This window comes from Notechis scutatus, chromosome 6 (genome assembly GCF_049901735.1).
Source record: "Notechis scutatus isolate UNSWTSFEM ecotype Mainland chromosome 6, rNotScu1.2, whole genome shotgun sequence".
In the NCBI taxonomy this organism is placed as follows: domain Eukaryota; kingdom Metazoa; phylum Chordata; class Lepidosauria; order Squamata; family Elapidae; genus Notechis; species Notechis scutatus.
The window spans coordinates 64,878,827-64,894,996 of NC_142014.1; the positions used below are offsets into that span (position 1 = coordinate 64,878,827).

At 37.0% G+C, this 16,170-nt stretch overlaps 1 protein-coding gene across 14 annotated transcripts in view; it reads left to right on the forward strand.

Annotated features, from left to right (window-relative positions):
* Positions 1–10,204: 10,204 nt before the first annotated feature.
* Positions 10,205–16,170, forward strand: part of CAPRIN2 (caprin family member 2) — a 33,800-nt gene continuing 27,834 nt past the window's right edge. For 8 of the 14 annotated variants that reach the window (XR_015750159.1, XR_015750158.1, XM_087968551.1 and 5 more), the window contains exons 1-3: positions 10,207–10,377; positions 11,856–12,121; positions 13,027–13,089. Coding sequence is in view for 12 of the 14 variants with exons in the window: in XM_087968551.1 (XP_087824677.1) it covers positions 11,870–12,121; positions 13,027–13,089 (315 nt within the window). In the remaining 2 variants the exon portion in view is untranslated. Of the gene's footprint in view, positions 10,378–11,243; positions 12,122–13,026; positions 13,090–16,170 lie in introns of those variants that run through there. The other 6 variants (XM_087968557.1, XM_087968558.1, XM_087968559.1 and 3 more) reach the window with 3 other exon arrangements.

Genomic DNA, 16,170 nt, shown 5'->3' on the forward strand with positions numbered 1-16,170 from the left:
TTTTGTCTTTTGTTCTTTTTAATACATATTTTTTAATGTTCTTGTCTATTTTTGTCTTTGTTAAAAATTTCTTTTGTATTTTGTATTTGAATCTTCTGAATAAAACAAAATTAAGAAAAAAATACCAACAAGGTTACACTCTTTCCCACAGCTATTAGGGTGACTAAAACCAATTCCATGCAAAAGCATTTTCATCTAAAAGCTAAGTCAGCAATAAAGTGACAGGCATGTTAGTGCTTAAGAAAGGGTCAAATCCCATTTGATAATTTTCTCAACCTCCCTTATAAGTAATGCCTTGCAGAGACAAAAACATTGGGACAATTTATTTTAGGGCTCTTTGGATTATAACCTATAACTAACTGGATTATAATCCATTGTCTGGATTAGAACACCTGCCTTTCATTTAATTTTCAGAGAAGTAGGAACATATTCATGCCCATTTTGAGAATTCAGACAGGTAACTATCCTGTGAACTCTTGGTTTACCTAAAGACCTTAAAGAGCAAAGTTTTGGATCCACTGAGTGGACATTTGGCAACCAAAAAAGCTAATGTAACCTCTCCTTAAATATATATACGTACTGAAATTCTGATTACTGTAACCTTTAATTGGGTGAAATGGTGCACCACAGAGCAACATTTTTTGAAACCAAGGTACCTTGAGTGGGCTAATTTACAGAATGGGCTCAAAATCTGGGAAGCAAATTCTGTGGAATTTGGCATATTTTATAAAACAATAAATAACATAAAAATTATAAAACAGTTGATGACAAAATATAAACTGTCATAAAACATTTCCTATGCTGATGTTTCATTGTACTATACAATTCAACACAGGCTATTTTCAAGGCAGATAAATCTCTGGATGGATCCCAAATTTTCCAGTAGAGACAATACATTACAGACTCTGTCATTATGAAGGCATTAAGGAATCTGATAAGGAAATATTTCTGAATCAAATGACCCAATGAGTCCACTAGTAACACTTTAAAAGACATTCAGAAAAAGCAGAAGAGATTATACTGTCATTAAACCCATGAAGCCATTTCAAGGACAAATATTTTATTTGCAGAACATTCTTAGTATTTTCACTAAGTTATTTCTAGGCAATGCTCCAATTAATTTGAAGATTGCAGCAAAAAGCATCTTCTCCTGCTGATAATGAACAGGTATACTGGTATATTCTCCACTCAAAAGATCCTTCTAAATTTAGGTGACATGGAATGAAACATATATTTCCCTTTTTTCTGTCTTGGCTTCTCACACAAGCAAGACAAACTGGCCATTGTATTCACAAGCAAAAAATAAAGAAGAGTCATATATTGAAATGAGACCTTTCTGCTTGTGGGGGGGAGGATCTTTCAAATATAAATACTGGATCAACTAAGTGGTTGCTAGTTATTTACTGTACATTACTTGGACACTGGATTTCAATAAAATTAATCACAGAGATTATGTGATTAGAAAAATGTCACCAGCAATCCTCCCCGCCTTCAGCAAGGTTACTTACTATCCTTTTGGCAAATGTTCTCAAGACAACTCCATCTATTTTTGCAACACATTAAATCCATATTAAAAGATTAAGAAATGTATCCAGTAAAAACTACTAAATAGTAACATGGTAAAAAGATGGCAAGTAAAAAAGAGCAACTAAAAACTATTAAAATCCTAAACCTTAAAACTCTGCCAATAAATGTGTATTTCAACAAAGACTAGAAAAAGCAATGGAAGGGCCAAATTTGTCAACTGGATGTAGTCCAGATAGGTTAGATTTGAGCTGTCATTATTGTCAAGCATAGCAGCAAACAGAATCATGGTAAGAACTGAAATCCAACATGTCCAGAATGTACCATTTTAGGAAAAGATGGGCATGAGTTCCAAAGCTGTAGGGCACCCTATTCTTTGAAATTTATTTTTCTGTGTAGATGTATGAGTTACAAAGGCAGGGATGGGTGGGTGCGAAGAAGAATTTTACACTTCTCTAAGATTAAGAAAAAGTGAGAATAAATATTTGCAAGATGGTTGGAGGAGAGTGAGAAATAAATTATCTTGCACCTACTTAACCTAAAAGAAAGGTGACATAGAAATGTAATTATTTTTTACTCCCCCAAAAGATATTTTTTTTGGATATTAAACATGGCTCCTTTGACTACGGTACATGGAAGAAACCATAATTTCTGAATTTACTTATTGCACTGAGTAGAAGTATGATTTACTTGGTTTTCCTAGAATCAAAGAAGGTAAGGATTGGAAAGGACTTTGGAGAACATCTTGATTAATATACTGCCCAGGCAGGATTTTTCTATTTAATTACTCCTGACACATGGATAGCCAACCATTCTTAAATATGTATAATGAAGGAGTCCTTTGCCTCCTGAGGCAGTCTCTTTCATTACTTTATAGTTAGAAAATTCCTCATAATTTTTTTCCTTCCAGATTTTTTCTGGTTGATTGCTTTCCTCTGAACATGTTATAGTTTGTCCATATCCTACATTCTATACTTCAGTTGATGCAATTGTAGGAGTATATTTCCTTGTTTTGCAAGCTTATATTCAGATACCAGTCAAATTCACTTTTTTTAATTATTTACATTGAAGGATAATGACTAAAAAAAGAAAATTTTTACCGCTAAATAATACTGAGCACATACATAAATGCTATTGGAAAGATCTTTATATTGTTACTTTACAAATTAGGATTAAGCTTTGTAGGGCTAGTTCGAGATGCTGACCCAGAACTGAATGGCAGCTAGAACTTTTGTAACGCAAAGACTGAGAAGATTAACAAAGGGAAACTCACAGTTGTATTTTCTAATTCCTCCTGGAAAAACAATATAATGATGTTCAAGCTGTTCTTTGTACCCCTGACAATGTAGGCCTCTGTCACGCTTGTTCTGAGTAAGTGCTGGACAGTTTTGCAAATGCAGCAGCATTCTCTTTTGGCAGGCCTCCATTATACAGCAAAATAAGAAAATAGCTCCTATAAATGTAAGGCATGCAGAACAACTTTTTTTTACTATTTGACAAAGGTACATCAGACTGATAACTCTGCTGCCTGACAACTCATTGATAAAGCAATACATGCCATTCATTGCTGGATGTCACAGAATAGTTAAAATGGAAAATATAATTCCTTGATCAAACAGATGAACATTAAAAAGTAGTCCTTTTTTAAAAAAGTGGAAATGTGAAGGTTTCATCCTTTAATAAACTATCATGCAAACTTCAGCCAAAACTCTGACTATAATTTGTGAATGCATGGCAGAAACAAAAAGATGATGTGTTTTGGTGTTGGTCTTAAAAATTTAGACTGGCTATGCCTAATTTACCATAGCCTACTCTTTAGAGCTACTGGATGGCAGCTTTCTTACTTCCCACCCAGCATTTGAATACAGAAATTAAAGTTTAATACTTTAAAGTTGAACAGAACATAAATAGATGAACATGTTACAGCAGTAGATACCATTATTTAAATAAAAAAGCAAACTGCTTGCACTTTTTCCTTTTTTGACAATTAGATATGATGGTAAGCTTATCACATTGCTTATTGCATCTTTATGTGGCTAAAACAAGTTTTTAAAGAAAATTTTCTACTTTTGTAAAGTGTTAAATAAAATCTTGTTGCCTATGGTTTGCAATTTCTTTGAAAATAATAAAGAAATTGCAATATTAAGAGGAAAAAAAATTTTTTTTACAGCTCACAAAAGTACAGAATTCTTACTTCACTTCTACATATTCAAATAATTGTGATAATTATGCCAAGGGCAAGGGTTCGAATTGTAATCCCAGTAATAAAAGTGACTATCCATACAGATTAGCAATTTGTAAGCTGTTTAGAAAGATGGTCAACAGACAAATTAGCATAATTTTCTCTATTGTCGGCCTTAAGTTTTGTTACAACTTTATTAATACCTGATGCAGAAAACAATTTTATAATCATTTTAGTTCAATTAATAATTGTATTCAAACTCATAACTCTCTTAACTAAATGGTTGCCTAGTTATAAATATTCACACACAATCTATTCATGCTTACTCAAAAAAAAAACAACAACAACCCAACCACCATGACTGATTTTAACAGAGTTTCATTTTAGGAAGATGGGACACGGTCGCTCAGTGACTAAAACACTGAGCTTGTCGATCAGAAAGGTCGGCAGTTTGGTGGTTCGAATCCCTAGCGCCGCATAAGAGAGTGAACTCCCATTACTTGTCCCAGGCTTCTGCCAACCTAGCAGTTCAAAAGCATGTAAAAATGCAAGTAGAAAAATAGGGACCGCTTTGGTGGGAAGGTAACAGCATTCTGTGTGCCTTTGGCATTTAGTCATGCTGGCCACATGACCACAGAGATGTCTTCGGACAGCGCTGGCTCTTCAGCTTTAAAACAGAGATGAGCCCCCTAGAGTCAGGAACAACTAGCATGTATGTGCAAGGGGAACCTTTACCTTTACTAGTTTCAAGAACCATGATACAGGATTATAGTTTTAGTGTGGTTTTCCCATCAATGTTAAAAATAGTTAACTTATATGATAGCCATACTAAGCTTTTATAATAAAAACTAATTACAGCTTCTAACCAGACATATTTTTAGAAGTAACAAGGGATAATTTTATTAAATGTGAGGGAAATCACAGATGAGGTTTTGGAATGTGATTAAAGACCACAGTCAATTTGCCTCTCCTCCAATCTGGATATTATGAAATATCTAAATTATATGAGAAACACGGTAGATATTTGATGTATTGGTATTAAAAATCCTATTTTTCTAATTATTCCTCGCTCCTTCATTTTAGAACAAAATTAATAAAAGTTAAAGCATACAAACTTACTAACTAAAATATCAAAATTATCAGTTAAATTAAATAGGCTCTTAAAAACAAATGGCCAAGAAACTCATAAAGTACAAGCTCACTTACAAAGATTATAGCTTGTGTTCATGCAGCAGGCCTAACCAGTTTACCAAACATTTTAGCAAAGCATGTTATGAATATCGAACCTCTTTGGTTAGCTTGTATTCAAATGTCATGCATAGTCCAGAAAACTGGGATATTTGAATTAACGAACAATTTTTTTTTATCTTGCCATTTTGTTTTACTATCATGCAATGCAAAATTTAAAAGAGAGATATTAACCTTAGCTCTTTAACAAAGAAGGAAAGGCTGCAACCCTACAACCTTTACTAATTTAACCAGGGTTTAATTGATTACCTTGGTTCTTAATTTGTGGGGCACAAATTAGAAACCCTATTCTAGGTTAACACTGCAACTGTAATCTCTTTTATGTACTGCAGCAGAGGCACTTGCAAATAATTCATGTTATGATTGCAAATAATTCTTTTCAAACATGCTTTCAAACTTCATTTATTCATTTTTAAAGGATTAATTTGTTTTCTCAATGAATAGACCTGTCTTTTCTCCAATAGTATAATTGTTGTTGCATCATTGTAGATTTACAGCTTCACATATACTGCTCTAGAAAAAATGAAAGAGGGAAGTACTCTCCTTTTGATATATTTCAAATAATTAGAAATGTAAACAAGAACATTTATGATTCTGATAAATATTCTATTGACTCACGGATGCAAATATCAATATGGATATTCTTTAGAGAAAAATGGCAAATAAAGACTCTAATTTATGATACTCTTTATGTGTATGACTGCATTCCTATTCACGCTAGTAATACTATTATTAAATTTGCAGATGATACAACAGTGGTAGGACTCATCTCCGCAGGGGGGGATGAGTCTGCCTACTGACATGAGGTGGACCGGTTGCTTTCGTGGTGTGGAGACAATAACTTGGTTCTCAACACCAATAAGACCAAGGAGCTTATAGTGGACTATAGAAGGAACAGATCAGACATCCAGCCCTTACTTATCAATGGTGACCGAGTGGAGCAAGCGGCCAGTTTTAAAATTTCTGGGTATTACCATAAAAGAGGACCTGACCTGGGGTGCTCACATTGCAGCACTGGTCAAAAGGGCTCAGAAGAGATTATACTACCTGAGACTTCTCAGAAAACAACAACCGAATGAAAAACTGCTGGTGATCTACCGCTGCACCATAGAGAGTATCTTAATTTACCGCACCTGTCTATGGTTTGCCAATTGCACGGTGGCAGATAGGACAGCACTCCAGAGGGTTAACGTCATTGCCCAGAAGATCATTGGTTGCCTTCTTCCATCTTTGGAAGAGCTTTATAGCTCCTTCTGCCTTAAGAAAGTTCAAAACATTCTCAAAGATCCATCTCATCCTGGGCACTCTTTTTTTGAACTATTACCATCTGGCAGATGGTACAGGATAATAAAAACAAGGACAAATAGGCTGAAAAACAGCTTCTATCCCAGGGCAGTAGCTCTTTTGAATTCTGCTGTATAGTGCAATATTAATGCAATATCAGAGGTTTTCAATTCAATGTATAGAATGTGAAGGATGTGTGTTTGTGTTTATTTTCAGTCATAATGTATACTGAAGATGGTATTTAATTTTGTTGTAGGAGATGCAATGACAATAAGCTCAACTCAATTTAAAATAGGAAGAAAAAAAAATCTAGTTACCTAAATAAACCATTGCTTGTTCTTTACTGTGTTGTAATTTATCCAGTACACTACCAGTCATTAAAGCAACTAATCAAAACTATCTTCAATTTGATTCTGATTCCAATGAGACCCACTACCAATAAATAAGCATGCTGTTGAATGCTGCATTTTCTGTATCTTTATTTTCATTTATTATATTTGTATAGTCACATTTATATTGACTGTTTCCTAGTATGATTTGATTGCTTATTGTACCCTATGACTATAATTAAGTGTTGTACCTTATGACTTGACTCTTGACTCATGTACCTTTTCTTTTATGTATACTGAGAGTATATGCACCAAGACAAATTCCTTGTGTGTCCAATCAACTTGGCCAATAAAGTATTCTGTTCTGTTCTGTTCTGTTCCGTTTCTGTTTCTGTTTCTATTTCTATTCTCACATAAAAGTGACTCTGGGTGGGTTACAACACTTAATTAAAAAGCACTAAATACATAAAAACAAATAAGTTATAACATAACTATAAAAAGGGCACACAATTACCACAGAAAGGAGCAATCGCAAAATTTCTCCAGTCCCCTGGGACCCTCAGGCTGTTAAGTCTTAAAATGCAAACAGATTTTCCACTAGACTAGAGCAATATAACTAAGATAACTAAGATTGTTTCAAATATTCATTCGAGAACAAATTTCTATGCTATATTGCCCCCCCAAAATAACCTCCTGAATTCAGATTATAAAAAAGATTACCTGCTTAAAAAGTAGATAAATAGGAGTTTTAATTAAAACGGTTTAGAATTGTGTTTCTTAAAACATTTTTCTCTCAGGACCCTTTCCCACTGTTAAAAATTATGGACACTGAAGATTTGTTTGTTGGGATGTTTATCAACATTTCCTGTATTTCCTGTATAAAAAAATTAAAATTGGTATGTTCACTACCATTATAAATTCTCACAACTATTTGGTGGGATTTTATTATATTTTTCAATATAGGTTGGCAAATAATTTTGATTTCATATATCTGAAAAGGTTTTGGGGGGGTCCCCCAGGGGTTCTTGGACTACACTTTGAGGAACACTGGTGTACCGAAAAATGGATGTAGAACTGTGTTACAAAAGGATTGCAAGTTCTGTTCTGGTACCAAAAACAAATCTGCAGTGATGAGAATTAAAACAGAGATACTGTGTTGTGTGAAAACTTTGGGTCAAGTCAAAATTAGTCAAAACAAAAATAACATAAGTCACAATTCTGCTCAAGAACACTCCAATGTATTGTGGGGGGGAGCACACGCATTCACATGCAAGAGGAAGAGAGAGAGAGACAGAAGCAAAAAATTCCACAACTTTAATACCTATGTAGAGGTAAATATCTACTGGTATTGTTCACAATCCAAATCTAGTAGATTTTCACTACTGTGTGAAGTAGACCTATTTAAGTCATGGTTGTTTTAGCAATAACAAACCTAATAGCCATGGCACAATTTATTGAACCAGAATCCGGTTTGCAAACCACAGTTTCATTCATATTACACTAAATCAAACTATAAACAACTGCATTTTACTAAACCAAGCAGAACCTAGACTATTTAGTACTCCTTACAAAGATTTACAATGAAAAAGCAGCAATTAGCCAGCCAAGATTTCAGATTAACACAAATATTCAGCAAAGTCTCTGATCAGCTTCTGAAAAATCTTAGTTTTTTAATAATACCCAATAGTGAGTATAATACTTAATAGTAAGTAGATGCAGATTAGCAGCCACAATGAAATGGGCTTCTTTTCAGTAGAGACCTAATCATGAAAACCCCTCCCTTCTTCCCCTATTCTTTTATTAACTCCTCCTCTCAGCTGGTTCCTCCATTCTTTTCCTATTTGCTTCCAAACAAGTAAAAACCATGAAGGCTGGGCAGGTAGGTAGAAGCTAGTTAGAAGCAATTCTACCTGGCTTTCTACTTTCATATTTTGCTGAAAAGCTGGAATTTCTCATCTGGGTCACTACTTCATGGCTCTTGGGTAAGTATTTGTTTCTGGGGAAGGGCTGTTGTGTACAAACTGAACTAACCGCAGGCTTTTTCAAGAATTAGAATAACAGTTTTTCTACAGTTTGAATGTTCACCTGGGCAGGAATTAAAAAAAAAATTAAATTCCCTAAAAACATTAAAATGAGACAAAGTTGTCACATTTAAGTGCTTTTTAATTTCTGGAATGTTACTCTAATGTAATTTAACTCAACCTCTGAAATGATTGTGGACTGGTAGTTCTTAAAAATTTAAAACTAAAATTTAATTTTAAATTAACTTGTAATTATAAAATATTAAAAAATGGATTAATGAAGCTTGGAAAATAGCATTTGGGGAGAACATGGCACACGAAGAGAGAGAGAGAGAGAGAGAGATTAATCCTTGTATTTTCAAATATTCTTTGTAGTGGCTCTTTACACTGCTTTTATATTTGTACAAATATGAATATAAGAGCATATTTGCCAAGTTGTTCTTTGGCAAGAGCATATTGTAATTGTTTTAGAGCATGTTCTCTGAAGACAAAATTTGCCTTTCAAGTTTCCTATGTGGAAAAAAAAAGCAACAATTGTACAATACCAAATATAATGGTATAAAAGCAGGGGTTCCCACAACCGGGGGTGCAAAAACTTGGGTTTAGAAGTTTCAAAAGTATACTGTATATGTATAATTATATGCATATAATTATTTTAAGGGGTGTGAGAATATATCAGAAGTGTTATAGGGGTACGGGGTATAAAAAGGGTTGGGAACCCCTGGTATAAAGGAATGCTTTAAAAAAAAAACTCTTAAGATACCAATGAGGGTCAAGCCCTATGGCCTGAGGACCCCTAATCTTTGGTCATCTGTCTTTCTATAAAATATTCATTATGGCTTATGGCAGAAAAACCTAGGCAAGTACAGTATAAAAAGTACTTAGTATCAAGAGCCAGTCTTAAACCAAGCAACTTTAAAAGGCAGCCGGCATGCTTTATGTAAAAATCCCTTTAAATTTAGGGGCCTGATATCTGGCTACAGCCCTATAGGATTGAACCCACATCATACAATTACGCTGAAACGGGGGGAAAAGTGGCCCCTAGTGAGGGGAAATGTTGCTTAGTCTGATGAAAAAACAATTCTAGGTTTGCAACAAAAATTGCAGGTAATATAATTTTGAAACGAGTAAGGAAGGGCAGGGGCGCGGGGGCTGCTCATTCCTAGCGCCCCTCCAAATTCAGTCCCTCCAAAATCGTTTCGGTTTGTTTATTTTTTTCGGTGCATCCCTGAACGTGGCTCCCTTTGCTTCCACGAGAAGCGAGGCGAATTTGCGTTTTGCCGGCTTCCACACGTTAACATATCCGGCCGCACGTATAAGCCAAAACTACTGAGTCTGCTGGCTCATCGCTTCTGATACACGCCGCTCTATTTTGCAAACCGCTCGTTCGCCAGGTGGCGCCGACCCAGCCAAAGGATGCTCTTTCCCCTAACCTAACTTGGTGCGCGAGCGGGTCCTTCACCCTATCGGACCCATGAATAGCCGCAGCGCCGAATTTCCCTCAGCGCGGTTAGAACCCCAGCGTTCCTTCGCTCCCCCACTCCCCATCTTTCCCGCCCCACCCCCCGCGGTTAACGGTCCATCCAGTCACGTGGCGAGGCCCCGAATGCCGGAGAAGGCGGCCATGCGGTTGCTGGGGTGGGACCGGGCGGCCGAAGCCGGGTAGTGATTGGAGAGTCGTCGGCTGACCTTCCGCGGAGGCCCCGCCCCTTTCGTAGCTCCGGGGGCGTAGGGTTTATAAGCGGGGACGCGAGCGGACGGGCGGGCTTGAGTTGCTTTGGCTGATGAGGTGAGTTGTTGGTTGGGGGTTGGAGGCCGGACGGGTGTGAGGGGGACCGGTCGGGGCTGTGATGCCGACGTATCGCGGAGCCTTGGGGGCGCCTGTTCCTGGCTGGCCGAAGGATGTCGAGGGAAGAAGAGACGAGCCTTGTCACGGTCCCAATTCGACGAAGGGATGCCTCGGGAGCTCCGGTCCGCCAACAACATGGACGGCTTTGAGCGGAGGATGACCCAGCGCTGCCTCGTCACTAGTCCCCGCCAAGCTGTCTTGCGGGCACTGAAGGAGGGTCCCCTCTTTTCCCCCCCGGCTCTGGCAGGGATGGAACTTCCCTGGCTTCCCTTGTTGCCCTTACCTGCTTTCCCCCCACAAAAAACACCATGGGAGATGGGCTGCGAATGGATGTCTCCACCGTTTTTCCTGGGTGGGAATTAGACTGATGCTCCTTTGAAGAGGATACTTCCTAGAAAGTGAACTCGGGAGTCCCTAGTAGGCTTTGGATGAGGTGGTGGAGCTGCGTTCCTCTTAATTACCTTTAGAGTAAGGGACTGCTTGTTTCTCCTCTTTGGAAAGAGATAAAAAATGCTGATTGATTTACCTTTTACTCCTCCTCTCATCATTCCACTGGATGATGGTATAAACATTTGTAAAATGGGACTTTAGTCTTCAAAAGCACATTTGCACATGCTTATACTGTATATGCCCAGAAGCATGCACACAAGTGCACACATGCATACAAAGGTACTCCCAATATTTGGTTTCTTATGTATCGGAGGGCTTCTGTCCCTTTGGAAGTTTGTATTTTTATTTCAAGGGATGCTGGTGTGGTGTAGCCTTGTTCTACCATGTGCTATAACTGTCAGTATTAATTCTATGCTTCCCTGGTCATCAAACAAGACAGGAAGGGCAAAGGTTTCGCTGCTTTCTCTGCCCTCTCTGTCTCCCTGTAGGTTGCTGCTAACATTTCATTCCAGATCCTGTGTTTTTAGTGCATTGAACAAGAGCCTACGGGCTTCTTAAATATCTCTGGAATTTTAAAGAAGAGTTTGGAATTGAATTCTGTATAGATGAAACCATAGTGTGTTTTTGGCTTGGTGTGAATTGTGGATGGTCCTTAGTGGATATGGCTGTTAGCACTATACTAGGACAATAACAGCAAATCAGGAGAAATTGAAGCATGAAGAATGTTGGTTCTTCTAAAGGACTCTTAAGGAGCTGTGAAGTTTGCAATTCCTTAACACTGAAATGCTGTAGTGAGTATCCTTTGAGAATTTCTAAAGTGATGCCTGTATTCCACATTTAAAGGAGAACATAGTTTGTTCCTTGAAAGTTCTGTGGTTCTGGAAACACCTTTTGCATTGCAGTGTATAAGGTATTTTCTGTTGAAGGCACACAGCACATTGTTACTTGCATATTTATGCCATGCTGCTTGCTTTAAAGATGCTGTGAGGGAGGGAACAGCTAATCAGCCCCAGTTTTTTTTTTTGCAGCCCTAGCCGTTCCAATGGTGCAACTTTCACAGTCCCCCCTCCGCCGCCCTTCACCTTCATGCCACTCTGAGGAAGGGGAAGAGAAGAGCATGAAGCCTGATAAGCAGCAGGTGACTCAAGGTCCTCGAGGGGATAACCAGCCTCCCATGAGCCCCCTGCAGGCAGCTTTGAATTCTGCAGCCACAGCTTCTCAGGCATACGAGACTTACATTGATAATGGACTTATCTGCTTGAAACACAAAATTAGGAATATCGAGAAAAAGAAGGTAGGGATATTTTTCTAAACTAATAAAGTGCAAGAAATAATATTGTAAGACCATAATTGCTTTCACTGTATAATCTGCCTTTGCTTATAGATTTGGAAAGCAAGGTGCTCAGGGGAAGTAATTTTATTTACTGCTTATAAAAAAATAATTTGCTCTATCCAGAATAAGTGTATGGGTAGTTACTTTTCTTTAGATATTTGCGGCTTTTAAAAGAAATTTTAAGATGGACTTTACATTTAATTTTAAGATAGCTTTGTGACTACAGAGGAATAGGTTTTAAATAGATATGACATACATATTCATTTCTTTACTGTGTCTTTTATTATACAACAGTCCCTTGTAATAAAAAGTATAAGTTAAGTTACATTGAATTACTGTGTAATTTCTGTGCTGTCAGTGTAATGAAACCTGCCTGACTGGAAATAACTTCATGCTTCATTAATCCCTTTCTTTCTGTTGAAAGATTGCTTTACAATATAGCTGCAAGAGATTTAAATATGTTAAAAGGCTGTAGTTAGCTGTGAATATATATATTATCTCCAAATCACAATGGTGCTTTTGATATTCTAACATTTCTATTCATCAACAGTCCTAAAACACTGTTTCTGTGTTTAGAGAAATGCTAGGTCATATTAGCTCTGTTTGCAATCTCCTGTATAGAGCTTGGACTGCAGCAATGAATTATAAAGGGTACTTTTTGATTTATTGTTTCACTGATCTCTAATGCAGTGCACTTAAATATCTGGTATATTTTCCAAAAATGTCAGATTGAAAGTTAACCTTACAATAGCATGATATAATATATGGTAGCAATGAATGTTGCAATGAATGGTATTTGTGTGGTTCAAGCTTGGCCTGTGTCTGAAGAAAAAACTTGTTCATACTTGTTTGACTTATGTTTGCAGCTCAAGTTAGAAGACTACAGGGATCGGCTGAAAAGGGGGGAGGTCCTCAATCAAGACCAGTTGGTAAGGTATCTGTTTTTATACCTCATTTTTATTTTACCAACTTTTTTTACAGCTACTCTTGATCAGTTAAATGGCATGTGGTAGGAATGCCACATGTGCATATATCTAGCTAGCTAGGCTAAATTCCTGCTATATACCGAGTGTATATAGAAAAACTTGGGGTTCTTTTTGTTAAGACTTAGCAGAAAATATAGGCTTTAATAAATAAAATGTGATAAAGTTTAACGCTAATGGGAATAGAAGGCTTCTGGGAAATGAAACATGTTCCTTTCAGTGAAACTCTGCATCATTCAAGTTCCCCACCTATAACCTATAATTTACTTTGGCCTGTTGATTTACTTTAGCCAGTTGATAAAGGGATAAAGTAATGGTACTGGGTTCAAACCATGCTAATCAACAAATTAGCCAATAACATTTTAACTTAGCATGTTTGTGCAAACCATAACTTATACCTCTTAGATATAAGAGCTGTGGACATTGTCAGTAGAATGGACCTGTCTCATCTGCTCTTTACAGCCTTCTCTTATTTCCTGCAGCATTGTCTGAGTACCTTACAATATAGCCAAAAAATGTTTCTGAGTATTTAAAGAGATTTCCAAATATAAGGTACCGTATTTGCCGGCGTATAAGACGACTTTTTGCCCTGAAAAAGATGCCTCCAATTGGGGGTCGTCTTATATGCCGGGTCGCCTTATACGCCGGCAAATAGTAATTGGGAAGCACTGCGGCGCCCGCTGGTGAGGCACTTTTGCGCACCGTGGAAACGAATCCCGTGAAGCCGAAAGGAGCAGCCAGCCTTCTCCCAGCTCCCAAGGAAACGAGGCTCGACCGCCTGGGCTCCGCTGAGGTATCCGGCTGGGGCTGTCAGGAGTTGTTACCGCTGGCACGGCCCAGTCCCGCTGCCTCGGGAAGGGAAAGGCAAAACCAGGAGCCACTGCTGCCATTGCAAAGCGCGCCGCGGCTCTTCCTTTTGCCTTTCCTTCCCGAGGCAACGCGGACTGGAGCCGCGTGAGCCGCGCCAGCGGTAACAACTCCTGACAGCCCCAGCCGGATACCTCAGCGGAGCCCGGGCGGTGCGAGCCTCGCTTTCCTGGGAGCTGGGAGAAGGCTGGCTGCTCCTTTCAGCTTCACGGGATTCGCTTCCACGGTAGACAAAAGTGCCTCAAAAAAAAAAAAAAAGTGCAAAAGTGGAAGGCGTGCGGAAGAGGGGGCAAGTATATAACAAACTATATTTTGAGTGGAAATGTTGGGGGTCGCCTTATACGCCGGGTCGTCTTATACGCCGGCATATACGGTACTTGAACAAATTTGGTTAATCTGTATGTATTAGCAAAATCAATTGCCATGATCTTTCAAATAGTACTATAATGCAGACTTTTATAACCTGGGAGCCTTCCATTGTATTTGGGATCACAGCTCCTAAAATTCCTTATAGAACAGCAAAAAGTAATCAAATATGATGACACTTGGAGGATTCCATGGGAGATAGAATTAATGTTTTGGTGAGAGGAAATTCATGCTAAAGATTTTCTGAGTGGCGTTTGAAGTACTTTAAATAATTTTAGAAGGAGTCATGGTAGATCATACTTGCTAATGTAATTTGTGCAAATAAAAAACACTGTGATATTTTAAAGTGTATTAAACATACTATCTAGTTGATACTTTATTAATTGCTTAGATGCTGGGGTGTCTACCTGCATGTGGTCCTAGACAGCTAGTAATGCAACCCCACAAGATATAAAAAAGGGAATGTTATTTATATTAATTATATTATACATTTTATATGTCACCCAATGGCCAAGACAAGCCAAAACGTTAGACAACATGCTTTAAGTTTAATTTTTCTTTTACAAGGTTTCTGCTTAAATGTTTGGAACTTGATGCCATGCAGAATCTATTTTGAATTCATAATAGTCATATTGGCAGAAACAAAGTTAGGTATTCAATAATCTAAAGTTTTGTTTCATGTACTGTTGCAAAATAGAGAGTTGTGGCTGATTTAGAACTGAGGTATAAAGATGAATTAGAAAGTTTTGGTTAATACTTCTTGGGTTGGTTGTATATTGCTAAAATTACAAAAGCATATTTTAATAGCAATGATCCAATTTAGACATGCAATCCAATTTGCATTATTCCAGGTTCCTGTTGTGGAAATTCCTACTATTAAGTTAAATATTTAAATTTCTTTTAAATATTTGGGTTGGCGTATTTAGCTGGTATGAAATAGCTTTTCAGCTACTATGAGGCAACATACAAATTGGTAAATAAAAACACAGAAAAGTTATCATGCAAAAACTAAAGAAACAAATTAGGATTGCTGGTGTAATAATCATGTATTGTTCAAAATAAAAAAATGGAGGAAATCAATTATTGTAATACTCTTGATGTATTTAAGGGCTACCTTGGAGATATCTGCCATACTACAAATAGAAATAATTATTTTAAACTGCAATATAGTCCTTTGAAAAGATACTAGTTAATTTTTAATATTTTAATACTTTTTTTTACTGAACAAAATTTTATAAAGTTATTTATAAATTTTTATGTGGTGTATACTCTTAGTGCTGTGTTTATAACAATGTCTATGTTCATGTGAGTATCTTTCAACAATCTTTTATTTAAATAGTCACAAATGTCATAATTCTTAAAATGTCGCTTAATCCTCCCTAAGACTTAATGGTTGTTGCTTGTTTAAGTTTATTTTTTATAAAAGTCAGCCAAAGTCCTCTTTCATGTTAAACATGTTATAACTGGGGTGGGGGGGTGGGGTGTTTCAACACTTTAACATGATGTGGAAACTTTATTGATAAAAAATATTCATGTTTTAAAATATAAATCTTGCCCAAATCAAAATATGAAGAGTATTTATTCTGATCAGTATGAAAAATAGAATGCTTGTTTAAAATTAGCCAGAATGCTGTATAAGCAAATAAATCCTGACCAAATAAAATTGGCTGATTTTTTACTTGTGTTTCATTTTGAGTGTAAGCCAGGGGCAGAAAACATTTTGTTTTAATATGTGCACTTTGCATAGTAAAATCAAATTAGTGTTTTAATCCACCCAAATATGCCATACATTTT